General features: G+C 41.7%; 1 protein-coding gene across 1 annotated transcript; it reads left to right on the top strand.

Annotated features, from left to right (window-relative positions):
- The first annotated feature begins 3,149 nt into the window (after window positions 1-3,149).
- On the top strand, window positions 3,150-14,125 carry LOC119739210 (deleted in malignant brain tumors 1 protein-like). Its single transcript, XM_038214059.1, has 8 exons — window positions 3,150-3,292; window positions 5,013-5,339; window positions 7,380-7,706; window positions 9,070-9,390; window positions 10,982-11,140; window positions 11,770-11,949; window positions 12,084-12,208; window positions 12,619-14,125. Exons 1-8 carry the CDS (start codon window positions 3,181-3,183, stop codon window positions 12,949-12,951), a joined length of 1,884 nt encoding a protein of 627 aa, XP_038069987.1. The 5' UTR covers window positions 3,150-3,180; the 3' UTR covers window positions 12,952-14,125.
- Window positions 14,126-17,014: the final 2,889 nt, after the last annotated feature.

Below are 17,014 nucleotides of genomic sequence, written 5' to 3'. Positions count from 1 at the left end.
ACCAACCAATCACAAGTCTGTCACAAGTTAATCACAAGTCAATCACAACTCAATCATAAGCCAATCACAAGTCAGTCACAAACCCTTCGAAATGGTTTAAGTTCAAAATAATACTATGCCCAGGGTTTTTGTGCACAGGGTTTTGTGCAAGATCACAACTATTTCAGTTCTTAATTGTTTTGGAATATCGGTATGGAACGTAAAAGGATCACTGTTGAATATGCATGAAATAATGTGAATATGTAAACAGAATTGTGCTAATCATGTAGTTTGTGCTAATCATGTAGTTTGTAAACAAATAGTGAAATTTTATGTACACTTGTACATTTTTTCTGCCATTATTTTTGCGCCATTTGAAAATGTAACATTTCATATCGTGTTTTTTTTATGTGTATAACTGTGTATGATGAACAGTACTTTGTTATGCTGCATGTTGGATATTGTTATTTCCGTGTTTTAGAATTGTCTTAAGGTGCATTTGTAATAACAAAAGTGACATTATTTACGTCTCAAATTACACAGTACATGGCATAGGGTTCTGTGACTGCTTTGACGGAGCACAAAAGCCCACAGAAATCAAATGACATGATATAATAAACACAGCGGTGATATGGGACATGTTCTTGGTTTGCACCTTTGAGGGCGCATGACACCCTAGGCAAAGCCGAGGGTGCAATGCGTCACATAAGTGTGAATATCTCAATGTCCCACATCACAGCAGTCAACAATTGTAAAATATTACGCAGCTGTTGTTTGATTAGTACTCATAAATGACTGGCAAGTTGTCTTCTGTGCATCCCCAAAGTGTGAATAACAGAATGTTCCACATCACAGCAGTCACTAATTGTAAAATATTACGCAGCTGTTGTTATATTAGTATTCATAACGACCGATCAAATGTCTTCTCGACTGTAAATTCTGTTATTTTAATCCTTCCGTTATCTGTGTTATTAGGAATCCGTAAGTTTGATTAGAAACAGACACAGGATTTAGCGAGACTAAATGTGTATGAAGCTTAGAAATTAGCTCTGTCTTAATGGGGGGGGGGGGGCTTTTACAATGGGCTCTGTTCAAAAGCATCCCTGCAAAAAACTTACTATCTTCCAAACAAATCAAAAAAGAGGGGAAAAAGAACTTCGTATTGTCACCCAAATTTTGGCAGATGTTTTATTGATCGTTTCTCGATCTGCTTTTGCAGTTGCCTTACTTGGTTGTTTGTCCTTAAAATAATTACAAAAATATGGCATAGTTTTTTAAAAGACACAGGCTCTCTAAATAAAAAAAAATTGTTCACAGAGCTTACTTGCGTGAGCCTAGATCCCTAAAGTATTTTTTAATATTCTTTTTAAAATATATGGCTCTCCTGTTCCAATTTTTTTTAATTTTTTTTTTTACGCAATCAGCTTTTATATTTTCTGCGGTCACAGTATTCTTGTGTTTTAGTATTCAAATGTTTATATATGTAATGTTGAATAATAACAAACATTAAGAGAATACAAATCATAAGATTTTAACGGACTGTTTTAAAATTGTAAAATTGACTTTGTTTTCAAGCAGTCAGCTCATAATTCAGTGAGAAGCATTGTACATTTCGTCTCATTGACCTGAACACTCCAAAAGTGCATGTTTTTATGTTTTGAATAAAAAACTGTGTATATTGTAACATTATTATATATTGTATCATTATGCAATTTAATGTATTCTTTTTTCTACTAGCTATTTATTGATATTCATTAAAGCATACAAAATTGTATTTAATAAGAAGATTTATATACATGTCACACGTACATGTCATGAAATAAAGAAACTCTGGTTGAAGTTTAAAAAAAAGAAGTGTTTTTCCTCTCCTGTGAATGATGAATTGGAAACCAGTGTCATTATTTTTTAGCACCCAAAACCCCAAAAACAAAATGATCAAAAACGCTTGCTGAAAGCCAAGATATTGCGCTGCTGGTTATACTTTTTGTCTGAGGACCTGAAGTTGGAACAATGGCCTATGTCCTAGCTTTTCCTAAAATGGACATCCTCAAAATGAAATCTTATTCTCATCAATTATTCTATAGTGATGGGCATGAGTAGATCATTGCCAGCGGCTTCAACTGTACGTAGATCGTAGAAAACGATATGGTGACGCTTTGTATTTTCCAACATGCAGATGGTGTATTGTTTTGGCGGCGGGATTATGCGTGTTCGGGGTGACCGTTTTAGCCGAATTTCGGCTAAATTTGGCAGAATTTTCGTTACAAACAAGTTTGACAGAAAATTGGACAATGGATTTTTTTGGCAGATTTCTGACAGAATCTTCAAAAATGGTTATTTTCACAGAAATACATAGCAAATTTGTGAAAAAAATGGTACATTTGTTTAAAAAATCTTTTCAAACAAACACGTGCATAATGGGACAGGTAAGCTCTATTAGAACTGGGACCTAATTCGTCGCGACACAATAAAGGCGAAGTAAAAAAACAAACATGTTTAGCGTCCCCGCCCACTTCCTTTTTAGAGGCCGCCTCTTTTTTTTTTTCTTTTTTTTTTTTTAAAGACAAAAATTGATACATTTTAACGATCTCTGAGGAAAGAAATCGTATTTTTAGACTTTTATACCGTGTATAAAGCTGTGGAAATAGTCAATGAGTCCAAGTGGCGGCCATTTTGAAAAAAGCTGGTAACCATCTTAAAAAATAGCCCAGCCGCGTTGTCTTGAAAAATGTGTCGGGCGGCCATTTTGAAAAAAAAAAAAAAAAAAAAAAAGGGCCTCCTCCTTCCTTTTTGTCAAAGACGCAGGACGCTAAACATGTTTTTTTTTTTACTTTGCCTAAGTTTTGAATTAACCGCATTTTATGCAATTTCATGACATCTTCATGTGACTATAAATTGTTTATAATGTAATTTGAACCTTAATTAAGACAAAACTACAACATCTGCAATTCTGCATGTGATTTTAAGTGTTTATAGTGTATTTCGAGTGATTCTGGGGAATTTGGCAGATTTTTGATAAATCTGTCAGATTTTTGAAGCGCATTTAGCAGAATTTGGGCATGACATTACGGTCACCCATGGCGGCGTTCCCTCCAGCAGCAGCATGCATGGCATGCAGCGGCATGCATGATGAAGATTAAGAGTGCAGTGATGGACATGATATAGGCCTAGAGGAGTAAGAACCACAAAGCTGATGTAAACATGTCTCGTGAGAAATTGAGTACAAAGCCACTTTTAATCCGAGTCAAATTTGTGGTGTTATGGCTTGTGTTTTTCATCATAGCAGGCACAACAAGGGGAGCCAGTGGAAAGGGTAAGAAGTGGTATTTGAAAGCGATTTTTAAATCGATCTCCAGGTTATTTTCTTTTTTTGTAAAGCTCTAGCTGGAGTTACCCGGCCTAGCCCCACTAGTGTGGCCGTCGGTATGCTGCGCTGACCAAAGGTTCAGCGCAGCATACCGACGGCCACACTAGTGGGGCTAGAGTTACCCAGCCCTAAATTTTATCATTGGGTTGTCATTTAGGGCTGGAGGAAGTTGTTCACCAAAACCAGCAGCATTGGCAGGTCAAAAAAAAAATTCGAAAATGTGCAATTTTGTCCCAGTTACACACTAACTTCAACTGGAATTCACCCAAACCTAGCCCAGGTGGACTCCCTTTCCTCCCTACGTTACGGAGGGAGTCCAGGGTATGAATAGCCCCATAAATGTGGCCAATTTACTGGACTACCTCCGTAAACATAGGCCACACATTAGCTGGAGTTACCCAGCCCTGAGTTTTATCATTGGGTTGTCTATTAGGGCTGGAGCGAATTTTTCTCGTAACTTGACAACCTTGCTGGATTGGCCAGGACCGCAATTGGTTTGTGCACAAACAAAATTGTGTACAATGAATGGCGGTCGATTAACAGGCACAGAGAGCGATCGCTGTCAACTACTCGTTTTTGCCGGCTGCGCTGGCTGTTGGCGCATGACGTCACGCGGAAGCGTAACACCCGATGACTGTTTCATGCACTAATATAAGGTTTACCACTCGCATCACAGCTTTGGTACTGGAACCGCAACCAATAGTGCATGAAACAGTCATCGGGTGTTACGCTTCCGCGTGACGTCATGCGCCAACAGCCAGCGCAGCCAGCAAGGTTGTCAAGTTAGCGGTTATTCCTCCTGTTTTCACTGCAATTGTAGGCTGAATCTTCATCGTGGATCGTTTTTTACTTCAAGGACCTGTGTAATGGTTATTCCAGGCAAGTTTGGGGTGAGTTGCAGTTGCAATTAGTGTGTAACGGGGACAAAATTGAACATTTTCCAAAAAATTTTGCCTATACTACAAGTTACGAGAAAAATTCGCTCCAGCCCTAATAGACAACCCAATGATAAAACTCAGGGCTGGGTAACTCCAGCTAGCCACACATCCACCATGTACAAAAACATGTCGAACTTTGTCAAATTTTGATGTTCACATTTAGGCTTAATTTGTAGTTTTTTTTTGCTTAAGAAGCATAGGCCTACTCGCCCTCTTTGTAGGCTAATCAGAAAGTGCTGCCTTTTTCAGATGTCTATTTTTCGTGAAATTTCCAGATTCGTTTGCACAAGTTTGCGTATCAAAATTTCAACGTGTTTGTATGGCCAGCCGCCCTGCGCGCCTGGCAAACGTTGATGGGGGCAGGTACTTGTGCACAGAATCTAGCCTATAGTAAAGTAATTTGGACACACGAAGTAGGTGGCTGCGGCTTGAAATGAGTCTAGGTAGCGGCTGCAGGCCACTTCCCATAGACCAATGTGCATTGTGCAATTTCAGGCCGTAGCCAATTAATTCGGACTCGGCCTTGCTTAAACTTTTGGCTCATTGGACATTCATAGCTGGTTTGGTAGCTAAACCAGTAGACCACAATTGGTTGGACACATCTGTCCAGTTTGGTTACCAGACTACCTACCTTGTTTGCAGTCAAATACTCGTTGGCAAGATATATTATAATTGCTACATTTATGCAGAAACAAACGTGATAACATAAAAACTATTTTGTTTTCCAGATCCATTTGACGTCCAGATAAGGTTAGTGGGAGGTAGCAGTCCTTTTGAGGGCAGAGTTGAGATCCGATCCATTAACTGGGAGACAGTTTGCGATGACCAGTGGGATATCAAGGATGCGCAAGTTGTTTGCCGTCAGCTGGGCTATGGCCGGGCCATATCTGCTACCAAAGCAGCAAGTTTCGGCCAGGGCAGTGGACGCATCGGTATCAGAGCCGTGGATTGCGTAGGGACAGAAGAGGAATTGATGTTATGCCCGAAGAGTTACTCAGTCTCTGGTTGTTCTCATAGTAATGATGCTGGCGTTATCTGCTCTGGCACCGAACAAAGTAAGCATGTTATTATTGCATTTATGTTGTTCATTTTTTTCAGCAGTGAGCTAGTCTGAGTATCCCCTGTTGTCCAACGGACACTGTCTCCGGTCCAACAGGGTCCATGCGACCCAACGTGCCAGTCAATCAGAGTTGACTTAACAAAATTGTGACATCATTTTGATCAGAAATGTGGACTAAGCTGTTGATGAATTAAAAGCCTGTTAGCAAAATGCTGCGCATAAGAAATAAGCGAACGCTCTTCGTGGGCGTGACGTGAACGTGCAAGATTACGCACGTTGTTGAAAGCAATTTTTATGTGATGATCATTCGAAGCCGAAGGACGTTCGCGCATCGCGTAACATAGTTACAGGTCGCATGACGCAGCCTGATTTTGCGAGCACAAGAACCGATGTAGAAGGAGCCCACTGAATGGTCAGAATCCCGAGGTCAAGACGCAGTCTTGTTTTGCATAATTAATCGCCGAATCGCTTTGTGTATAGAACCTTGCCGTGCAAGGGGATATTGCATAGACTACATTGAGGCTGGGTCATACAAAACACGAATGAAATTGGTAGCGAATTTGACATTATTTTAAGCACCATGCAATAACACAGTGAAAGTCACGTCAGTTAAAATTTGCTCAATTGTGTGCATTTGTTGTGAAAATACATGGTGTCACATATTTGCATGTAGCATTTGCATTTATGTGTCTTGTTTAAAGGGAATATACAACATTTGCAAACATCAAAAACAAAACTACAATTTTTTTACAAAATACCTTACTAGGATGTTGGTAAATGAAAGTCTTAAGCATCCTGTAAAATTATGGCACCAGGTGTGAAGTCATTTTCAAGAAAAGTGACATTTTGTATAAATTTCCAACGGTGGTTGGCCGACCACTGTTGGAAAAACCTAACTATTTTTCAACTACTGCTCCAAATTTACCTTTTTATCAGTCCAAATTTTGTTTGCTATTGGTTACATGTTCATTTACGGGTGCAGGCCAGTTAGAGTGGTTCCATTACCTTACAATTTTCCAGCATCTATAAATTGATCCATTTCATTTTTAGTGGAAACAGGGAACCAGACTACTTGAACGTTTTTGTTTTTCTTGGTTTTTCCAGCATTTTCGAACACAAAACTTCAAACATGTCTGTGTATTAACAATATTTGATCTGTTATACTAACCCCTTAAAATAGTTCATTTCTGAACATTACAGCAAAAGCCAATGTAGTACATTCCCTTTAAATGACCACTTTATCAAAACATTTCTGTACATCCCTAGATAGTCATAGCGGTGTTCCACTTTTATATGTTCAGTGTATAACCTCAACCCAAACCCTGCCAGACACAACACAGTGCATCAGGTGGAAAAGTCTGGTGCACTTTGATGCATTCAGCTATCAACACCAGTGCATGAACGGCCGCTTCTTAGACAATGAGAGCTAATCCCATTGAACAATGCCACAGCTGTATCCTGCTGCACTTGGGGACCACAGACTCTGAGGCAGTTTGGCCTCAAGACTTTTGGCCCAGCTCAGTGTTTCCCCTGCCCATTCAAACATGAGGCGGCCCACCTCGCTACTTTCAGTGACCACCTCGCTCAATTTTTGCCAATATCACCACCTCGCTGTGAAGATTGGCAAAAAAGGAAATATCAATTGAAATATTATCATTTTATGTAATATATGAGCGTTTTCCTTTACCTCCATGTATCAAGAACTCACAATTTTGATGTGTTTTTGGAATCATCGCGCATTTTTGTGAACGCTGCATTCTTTTCAGTTTGCAGACTGTACAAATTTCGTTTCAATCATCAACTTGAATTGTTACCACCTCGCTCAGTTCATTAGCCAGGGGAAACACTGGCCCAGCTGATGGATCGTGCTGCACTGGGCAGGCTTGTCTCTTAGTCCAGTGTTGCATGTTGCTGCGTTTGGCAGGGTTTCTAGCCAAAATATCCCAGAGTTTGTGGGTTAACGTCTACAATTAATCTTTTCCACTTTACTAACTCTCCGTATTTTGTACTTTTTGTCCCTTTTGTCAATGCAAAGTTGGAGAGTTGTCCATACGTTTAGTCGGTGGCAACATTTATTTAGACGGTCGTGTGGAAGTGTATACCTCTGGTGTTTGGAAGACACTCTGTGATGATTCGTGGGGTATGGATGACGCCACCGTTGCCTGTCGCCAACTGGGATATGGAGAGCCGCGATCGGTTGTAGGATCGGCCTGGTTTGGCCAAGGGAGTGGTGACGTATACTCATACGGATTAGACTGTGTGGGAACGGAACAATCTCTCCGTCAGTGCCCGAAGGCTGAGTTGAATATTCCCTGCAGACACACTCAAGACGCAGGGGTCCGCTGCAGTGCTCCCCAGCCAGGTATGTCTGTTTTTTGTCGTCTGGGTGCAGACAGGATCTCAGATTATGCCCCGTTATATTAATGCAGACAGTCCCTCCTGGGTAGCCTTGGTCAAGGCTTTTGACGATAGTGTCCGATAATCGATGGCCAGCCGCTAAAATACGCAATAGCCATGTGCTCTGCACTCACACATACTGAAATTTGTACCACTGTGGAGACATTTCTTTGTTCTTGTGTAGTAAAGTTTTTCGAATTTGAAAGTGAAGTTTCAAAATGCTCTTATTTTAACCAGAATTAATTTCCTTGGCTGAAATTTGGACTTAGTATCCCTTTTCTAAAACTCTTCCATTTGCGACAGATCAACCTACCTTGGAAATTCCTAGTTTTTGAGTAAAATCCATATGTCTATTTCGTGAAAACCTTGTGGAGACGTATACATCTATAGAAATTGCCCTGTGGAGACGTATACAATCTTTTGTTCCCTATTGTGTGCATGTCTCCAGAGGGCACGGTGTATCAGATCACACATACTGTACGAAGCACGAACAGCGACCTCACGCAGTTGGTGCTGGTCAAATGCCTTGGAACCACAGTTGCGACGTCCTATCTTTTGGGGGCAACTATTGTCCGTTTGTTGCAGGATATATAAAATTGCCTAATACCAAGTCTGCAGACTCTAAACTAGTTTGCGCATGTATGGCGCAAAGTACGACCAGAGTTGTAATGACTCGAGTCAATGACTCGACTCGAGTCCGACTCGAGTCACAATTTTTGGTGACTCGAGTCCCTAAGGGTAAATGACTCGACTCGACTCGAGCCACTGCGAGCAAATGACTCGACTCGACTCGAGTCCCGCATCAGAAGACTTGACTCGACTCGAGCGAAGGCTAATATAAGACTTGAGTCCCAAAAATAAAAGCACAACCTTGCGAAAAGTATTTGCAATGACTTACGGTGCAAAATTTATGCTCACTTCACTTTGCGAATAGCAGTCATGTACAAATATACAACGTGTCACAGACTCCCACCTCATGGTTCTAGAACGCACAAAATACTATCCAGGAACCAAATTTTAAAACACATTTTCTAATTCGCTGTTTCATCATTGGTTTTGGGCGATTTAGCTCTTGGATTCGAACCCTTTTTTTTAAGGTAAAGTGTTCAAATATTCGTGACTCGTATTGACTCGAGCTAAATATTTGACTCGACTCGACTCGACTCAACCTTAGACCTAATGACTCGACTCGACTCGAGTCACTTCTTTAAAATGACTCGACTCGAGTCACAAAAATCAGTGACTCGTTTCAACTCTTGAGTATGACTAATTATATTCTGAATGTGCACAAGCCAATTGTGATTCTCTTTTTTCCCCCTAACTTTTAGATCGTTACAAGATCAGACTAGTCAATGGGGGCAGCCCCCTGCAAGGCACAGTGGAGGTATACGATGGGCGTTGGGGAACCGTTTGCGATAGGGGCTGGGACATGAACGATGCTCAAGTGGTGTGTAGGCAGCTTGGTTACGGAGACGCGGTCAGTGCGTGGAAGGGGGCCCATTTCGGCACTGACTTTTTTCGGGGACCCATTGTGGACAACGTGCGATGTCTAGGTGACGAGAATTTCCTTTACGAGTGCCAGCTGTTCCGCTCTGGATCCTGCGGCAGTAGGCACGAGGCTGGAGTCTCCTGCAGTGGGACTGACCCAGGTATTGGAGTTTTCTTTGTAGGTTGGATTTCAAAAGCTCCTGGCTCAGTGTAATGGCTCTCCCAACAACTGAATGCTGTGCTCATGATGACAACTCTCTGCTTACAACTCTGAACAGAAATTCGTGCTAACCCTGTATCCGTACAGAATCGTTAGCCACGTGATGTACACCCATGTTGTAGCTTTCTCACTTGTGATGTATGGTAGTTGTAAAACACAGAAGTTTTGTGTGCCACTGTTAAATTCAGAGATGCCACTTTTCCAGTTTGAACCTGAATTCCGGTTTTTAAAAAAAATCTCACAAAAGTCTGTTTTTTCTGGCCGACAAAATAAACTGGAAAAATAGAAGAAAAACTGTGGAAATGTGATTTTTACCTCGTTAGCGCTCTCGGTTTAGCACATTTAGGCACACGCACGGCACAACGTTGTTCGTTGAAGTAGTCTTAAAAAACGTCTTTGTTGCTGAGCCTGCATGCGATACAGGCGGCCAACGTACTTGCGCCATATGACTTGCACGCTACTGCGCCTCTTGTGTGCTTCACCAAATATATGTGAATACAAAAAACGCCGGGTACCAACCATGTTTTTGTCGAACGCATCGCGTTACGTCGCGTAGTGCAATACACCGACAGCAGTGTTGTGGAATCATGGATGTTTCGTGCCGAATATTACGTCGGAAATTCGGGTAGACAGAATAAATATTAGGAATATGGAAAAAGTCAAAGTGATTGAACGAACCGACAGCTTAATTAAGGCCATAGAAGCAAAATTAAAAAATAAACGGAACTGGGCTTGGCTACAAGATAAAGATGACAACGGGGACTTTGTGTCAGACTTGGACTCAGAGGCTTTTTCACACACAAAAAAGTTCCGTTTTTTTCAAGCAGCCGTTCCGTTTTTTTCAAGCAGACCCAGTTCCGTTTTTTTTTTTAGCAGAACCTGTGGCATCTCTGTAAATTACAAATCCTTCAGTTACAGTTCCATAAGCCTTGAAATCTGGCAAGGAATGACATGGCCTTTTACAATTCTTTTCAAAGGGAAACTGCATGTCTGCATTTTCTCGATATGTTGTTTATGAGTTCGGGCTGTTATTTCCGTGCTGTATTTTGTTCTGTGAATAGAACACGCACCCACAAATTGAACTTTACGACACAGGTTTGAGAGGTCACAAAGTGAGAATGATCTCTTACCAGTCGATTGCAGTTTTGCAACCATTACTTGCATCGCGCAGCAAATCAAATGGATGAATTTTCTGGTAATGGAACCAAGGGTTCCTCAAAAGCGCCCTCAGCAACTCTAGCTCGCAAGCCTGAGGAAACATGTAAAGAGCAGACAATAACGAGAAGGTTAAGTTTTAGAGGCGGGAGGAAAACCCCTGAAGAATATTCTAGGACAAACCCACTGAATCAGGTAGGGACTGAAAACCCAACCTGCATGTGAACCAGGGCTGGAATCGAACCTGGGGCATAGCAATAAAAGGCGAGGAAAGGACCACTGCGCAAACCTGACTCCCAATGCATACTCCCAATTTTACTTAACTTTCTATTTCTGATATAACTGTTTTTTGGTGGTTTTTTTTGCTGTCCTTCCAGAGAATGGCAAAGTCACACTTGTGGATGGTGATGGTGAGTCAGGTCGTGTCGTTATTTACTTTGAGCGGGAGTTGGGGACAATCTGTGGTAATGGCTGGACTACGGTCAACAGCGATGTGCTCTGCAAAGAGCTTGGATTCACCGCCTCCGAAAAATATGGTTGGTCACTTTTCCACATTTCATTATTTTAATGCCGGAAATTCTTGCACATCCTCAATGGAGATTTAAGAAAGCAAAAAAAAAACAATTACATTGGTGAAGTGCAAAATCCAATACCGAATTTCCAACTTTTATCCATCTTTTCACAGTTCGTTCCTAATGACAAATGATTAGTTTGGCCTGCTTTGAGTAATCTTTCCCTCCTGGTATTCATTAACAATAATACCACAAACCAGATGAGGTATTGTGGATTTGGATTTTCACGCGGGCATTGCGCCACTTTAACCATTGCATGAACTCAATGGCGAAGACCTTTGCAATACGCTTTACTGCAAGTTGTAGGGGTGTCGTGTGTTGCAGTTGTAAGTGCTCCACGCGCATATGGGGCAAAGCACGCACAAGTTGATACTGAACATCAATGACATCTTTGCGCAAACTTCAGGTGCAGTTTGCAATGCATTAGAATGTCTTTTCTGGTGGGCTCCCCAAACTCTCCTTTTCTTGGTTACTAATGGGGAGGGGGGGGGGGGGCGTGGGGCGGGGCGGTTCTTGTGCGTTACAGTCATACCCAATAGCGATCGTTTTAATCTCAATCGTGATGGCTCTCTCATTTTGAGTTTTTATTGCAGATGGCAACAAGGACGTAACATGGCTTTCCGACAATCCGAAAGTCCTGTTGGAGAGTGTCAATTGTGAAGGTGACGAGCAAAGACTCGTCCAGTGTAGTCACAGCGGCTGGGACAACAGCGACTGCGATCACAAAGGAGATGTCTGGGTCCGATGCATTTATCAAATGGAAAGCTCTGTTTGTAAGAATATATAAACCCTCCTATGCGAACATACATTCACTGCTCCCAGCTTTGAGAAAGAAAACCTTGAATTTGTCGAAGATCATGGACGATGTTTCTTGAAGTTGATCTTTTGCTTTCTGCAATTTTCACAGCTTCCTCGCTATCAGCAGGTGGAGTTGCCGGTGTTGTGATTGGAAGCATTGCCGGTTTCTTCATTCTGTTGTACTGCTGCAAAGGATGCCTAGCGTCGTCCAAAAGTACCAGCACAGAGACGCAGGTATTAAATCCACCGTCCCGGTCCAAAAATATTAGCTTTGGTTTGGTTTCAGTTTATCAGGCTTCTGCATCTGCGATGCAATATTTTGTTTGATCCTAACTTCCTTGGCCATTTTTTTTTAACTTTGGAAGCTTTTTTTTAAAATCTACCATACTCCAACACTGCAGTAAATAAATAACGCATTTGTGCAGCTTGGAACATTCATTGTATTCACTGAGTTAGTACCAAGAGGATGCGTACATTTTGACACATTGCTAATCAGAGTTTGCACAATCGCCACTTCAGAGCATTACTTGTGGCCTCGCTGTCGGGGCTCTCACTAATACCATATTTTGGTTTAAGTTAGTTCATACCACGATTTGTGTACTTCTTTAAAATTAGAATTTGTTATCTTTAATATTTTTTTTAAGGGGCAGGGTTCAGCGACGGCCTATTCTCAAGTTCCTCCAGGTGAGACTGTCGTAGCACCTCCCATGGTGCACTACCATCCTCCGCGGCAGTCATTGACTATAAGGGAGGCGGCATCCCCATCAGCTCCACCCTCTTCGTTAGCTGACGAAGCCCCGCCAGCATATGATGCCGTCATGGCGCGGCCGAACCAGTTCCCCACAGTACCGACGGAATCAGTGCATGGTGGCCACCAACCTGTTGCGTCGACACACCCGGCAGTCTACCCTGGACCTCCAGATCCGAACCATCCTCCAAGCCTGATGCACCCACCACCCCCCAATTTGTACCTTTAGCAAGCCTGTCACACCCAACCTAGTTAGGCTCACTAAAAACACTCCCCCACCCCCACCTTCAATCCCAGCCAAAATGGTTAGGACACTTGGAAATAACCTTAGCCTCCAACGGTCACTTACTCCCCCGGTCAATGCTGTTCTCTTCAGCGGATGGAGCACACACCGCGCAATGAGAGACAACATTGAGCAGGCGTTGGGGGCCCAGCGAGATCTGGCCAGGATTGTAGGCTTTTAAATCTACCTTTAGACACTTGGGCTAGCTTGCAGCTCTATCCCCACATAAAACAGTCTTATCTCCCCTTGTGATTTTGTTCTCAGCACCCTGTCTTGACCCCCTGAGCTCCCTATGCGGGACTGGTAGATGTAGTTTTACATTCTTTTACAACTTAGCAGTACACACCAGCACCCAGTCATGCCCTATTAAAAGCCCTAACCTTGTCCTCTAGACCCATTTTCCTATATTAAGCCTGCAACACCCATCAGCACCCAGTCATGCCCTATTAAAAGCCCTAACCTTGTCCTCTAGACCCATTTTCCTATATTAAGCCTGCAACACCCATCAGCACCCACCAGCACCCAGTCATGCCCTATTAAAAGCCCTCACCTTGTCCTCTAGACCCATTTTCCTATATTAAGCCTGCAACACCCATCAGCACCCACCAGCACCCAGTCATGCCCTATTAAAAGCCCTAACCTTGTCCTCTAGACCCATTTTCCTATATTAAGCCTGCAACACCCATCAGCACCCAGTCATGCCCTATTAAAAGCCCTAACCTTGTCCTCTAGACCCATTTTCCTATATTAAGCCTGCAACACCCATCAGCACCCAGTCATGCCCTATTAAAAGCCCTAACCTTGTCCTCTAGACCCATTTTCCTATATTAAGCCTGCAACACCCTTCAGCACCCAGTCATGCCCTATCAAAAGCCCTAACCTTGTCCTCTAGACCCATTTTCCTATATTAAGCATGCAACACCCACCAGCACCCAGTCATGCCCTATTAAAAGCCATAACCTTGTCCTCTAGACCCATTTTCCTATATTAAGCCTGCAACACCCACCAGCACCCAGTCATGCCCTATTAAAAGCCCTAACCTTGTCCTCTAGACCCATTTTCCTATATTAAGCCTGCAACACCCACCAGCACCCAGTCATGCCCTATTAATAGCCCTAACCTTGTCCTCTAGACCCATTTTCCTATATTAAGCCTGCAACACCCATCAGCACCCAGTCATGCCCTATTAAAAGCCCTAACCTTGTCCTCTAGACCCATTTTCCTATATTAAGCCTGCAACACCCATCAGCACCCACCAATGCCCTATTAAAAGTCCTAACCTTGTCCTCTAGACCCATTTTCCTATATTAAGCATGCAACACCCATCAGCACCCACAGGCACCCAGTCATGCCCTATTAAAAGCCCTAACCTTGTCCTCTAGACCCATTTTCCTATATTAAGCCTGCAACACCCATCAGCACCCACCAGCACCCAGTCATGCCCTATTAAAAGCCCTAACCTTGTCCTCTAGACCCATTTTCCTATATTAAGCATGCAACACCCATCAGCACCCACCAGCACCCAGTCATGCCCTATTAAGAGCCCTAACCTTGTCCTCTAGACCCATTTTCCTATATTAAGCCTGCAACACCCATCTGCACCCATCAGCACCCAGACAGGTCCTCTTAGCCATGCCCATTAATGACCCTCCAATCCCTGTCTTGGCCCTCTTCACCCATCTGTACCTTTAGCAAGCTTGTCACACCCAACCTAGTTAGGTTCTCTAAAAACCCTGCCCCCATCCCCACCTAGACTTTTAAATCTATCATTAGATACTTGGGCTAGCTTGCAGCTCTATCCCCGCATAAAACAGTCTCCCCTAGTGATTTTGTTCTGCTGCCCAGTGAAAAACATTTTTTTTTTTTGGTTTTAATTCCTAAAATACCGTTTGTAAATTAAAGAATGTTTGAATATCTGAAATACTTAGTAAATGAAAGAAAAGGCTGAACAATTGAGTCATTCTCAACTCAACTGATAAACACCTGAAAAGGGGTTGTGACGATGTGTTCATGAAGTAATCTTGTCGTCTGCTGGAGCATTGTGATCATGAATTACTAGATTGTAACTTAAGATTCAACCAACGGCCAAAGTGCAATAAAATGAAGAGTGTGTAAAGATTATGAAAATTGAATTGAAAAGTATTGAAATGTTTGCCATTGTGAGGTTCAACTTGCATTTGAGAAGTTAAGCAAACCACGGTACTTGTATGAGCATGTACATTTGATGGTTGGTACTTCATTGCAGTTTGAGTCAGTTTAATGTATTCAGCGCAAGCTGTCTCTTTGTGTAGCTGTATGTTTTTATATTATTTATAATGCCCTACTTTTGATAGTAGACTGTTTTACTGTATACTGTTTTTATAGTATACTGTTTGTACTCATTGTTAGATCTTAATATATGTTTTAAATATATATTTTTATGTTTCAATAAATAACAGTAAATACAACAAATGTTAAAAACATTTCGTATGATTTCATAAGTCTTTTCTTGAGGCTCACTTCAGTCATAAAAAACTAGTATGATAAACATATGCAGGACTTTAACTTTTAAGGGAATTCGGATGTACAGTGTTATAAGAGTTCTCATTTTTCACATAAAAGTGGCATAAAACCCATCTCTTGCCAACCCAATTTGGAAAAATATTTCTCGGTACTATCAGTTCTCAAGTTCGTTAAGAAAAAGGAAAGTTGGATATTTCTATCCGTGGTTCTGGAAGCTAGACACGATCCGATGCAGAGATGATGGGAAAAACAAATATGAAATGCACAATAAAACAGGAGGTTTTGCTTTTGTTACTCAAAAATGGGCAAATAAAAATGATTGAGAATGTGTACTGTTGATCATAATTCCTGGCCAGCAGCCATTGGAATACTGCATACATATGCTTAAGATAATCTGGGTGGTAGTTTGGAAATGTGGTCATGAAGAATGGGGAGACGAAACATTCTGTAGTCTGCTGGTCACACAGACCCAACAAAAACATGAACCCTCCTGCTATTAAAACAGTCACAGACAGTCAAAATTCACCTCCACTTCCCCTGCTATACTTTCAGCAAAGGCTAGTCACCAGCAGTCAGATCATATGTCAAGCAAGCACTGTGACTAGTCAAACTAGGTCAACAGACAAAGCAGGCAAGTTGTGGTCACAGCTGTTTTATCACTGATCACCCATAGTCAAAGCATATAATAGCTGTATCAAGTTATTTAATCAGTCACAGGCAGTCAATACAGAAGATGCGGATAGTGCCACTCAATAAGTCTGAATATATTTTTTTGTACCTGTGAAAACATTTTTTTGGACAGCGGCCGCCACATTATGTCTTCCGTAGTCAATCTACTTTATGTAGGCTGGGAATTCCTAAGTGTTAAAAACAGTCTCTCGACTGATTTTGACTGAAAGGACTACTTGGCACAGAATGTATATTTTTGCAAAGGAGGGTATAATTAATAATAAACACTTCTTTTCCGTAGTTTACTTTGTACATCTGGTACTTTCGGTGCCAGGCTTTCATCATTTAAAATTAAAAAAATATATATATAGATGAATTAAAGTGTAGCCTTGGAAACATTTGCCACACAAGTGTTTTTATTTGAAGTACATGTATTCGGTCCCTTTCTGAACGCACCCTGAGGCAGTAGTACTTAGAATATGATAAATTATAAGCATGAATATATCAACAAGGCTTATCGATTGTGTTGGATCCGAAACTACAACTTTTGGGACTTAGAGAACCTGATAATTTTACATTTATTTGGGGAGATAAATTTGGTACATGTCCATTATTTATGAATTATCGGAATCAAAAAGAGTTTAAACTTTGACCTTACAAATGCATGATATGGCAGCCTGGTCTGCCAAGAATTGCGCTTGACGCTATCTGCGCCGCCCATAACCATCTTCCTTCACAAATACCCCTGGTGGAGCGTTGGAGCTTGGTGTCATCAGAAGTAGATGGTCTGTGTTGTGATACTTCATGAGCACTACTTTGTATGCGCGCAAGCACATTA

The sequence above is a fragment of the Patiria miniata genome, unplaced genomic scaffold (genome assembly GCF_015706575.1).
Source record: "Patiria miniata isolate m_02_andy unplaced genomic scaffold, ASM1570657v1 HiC_scaffold_30, whole genome shotgun sequence".
Classification (NCBI taxonomy): Eukaryota; Metazoa; Echinodermata; class Asteroidea; order Valvatida; family Asterinidae; genus Patiria; species Patiria miniata.
Note: the sequence above shows the minus strand (reverse complement) of the source record. Positions and strands in the feature narration are given on the sequence as shown.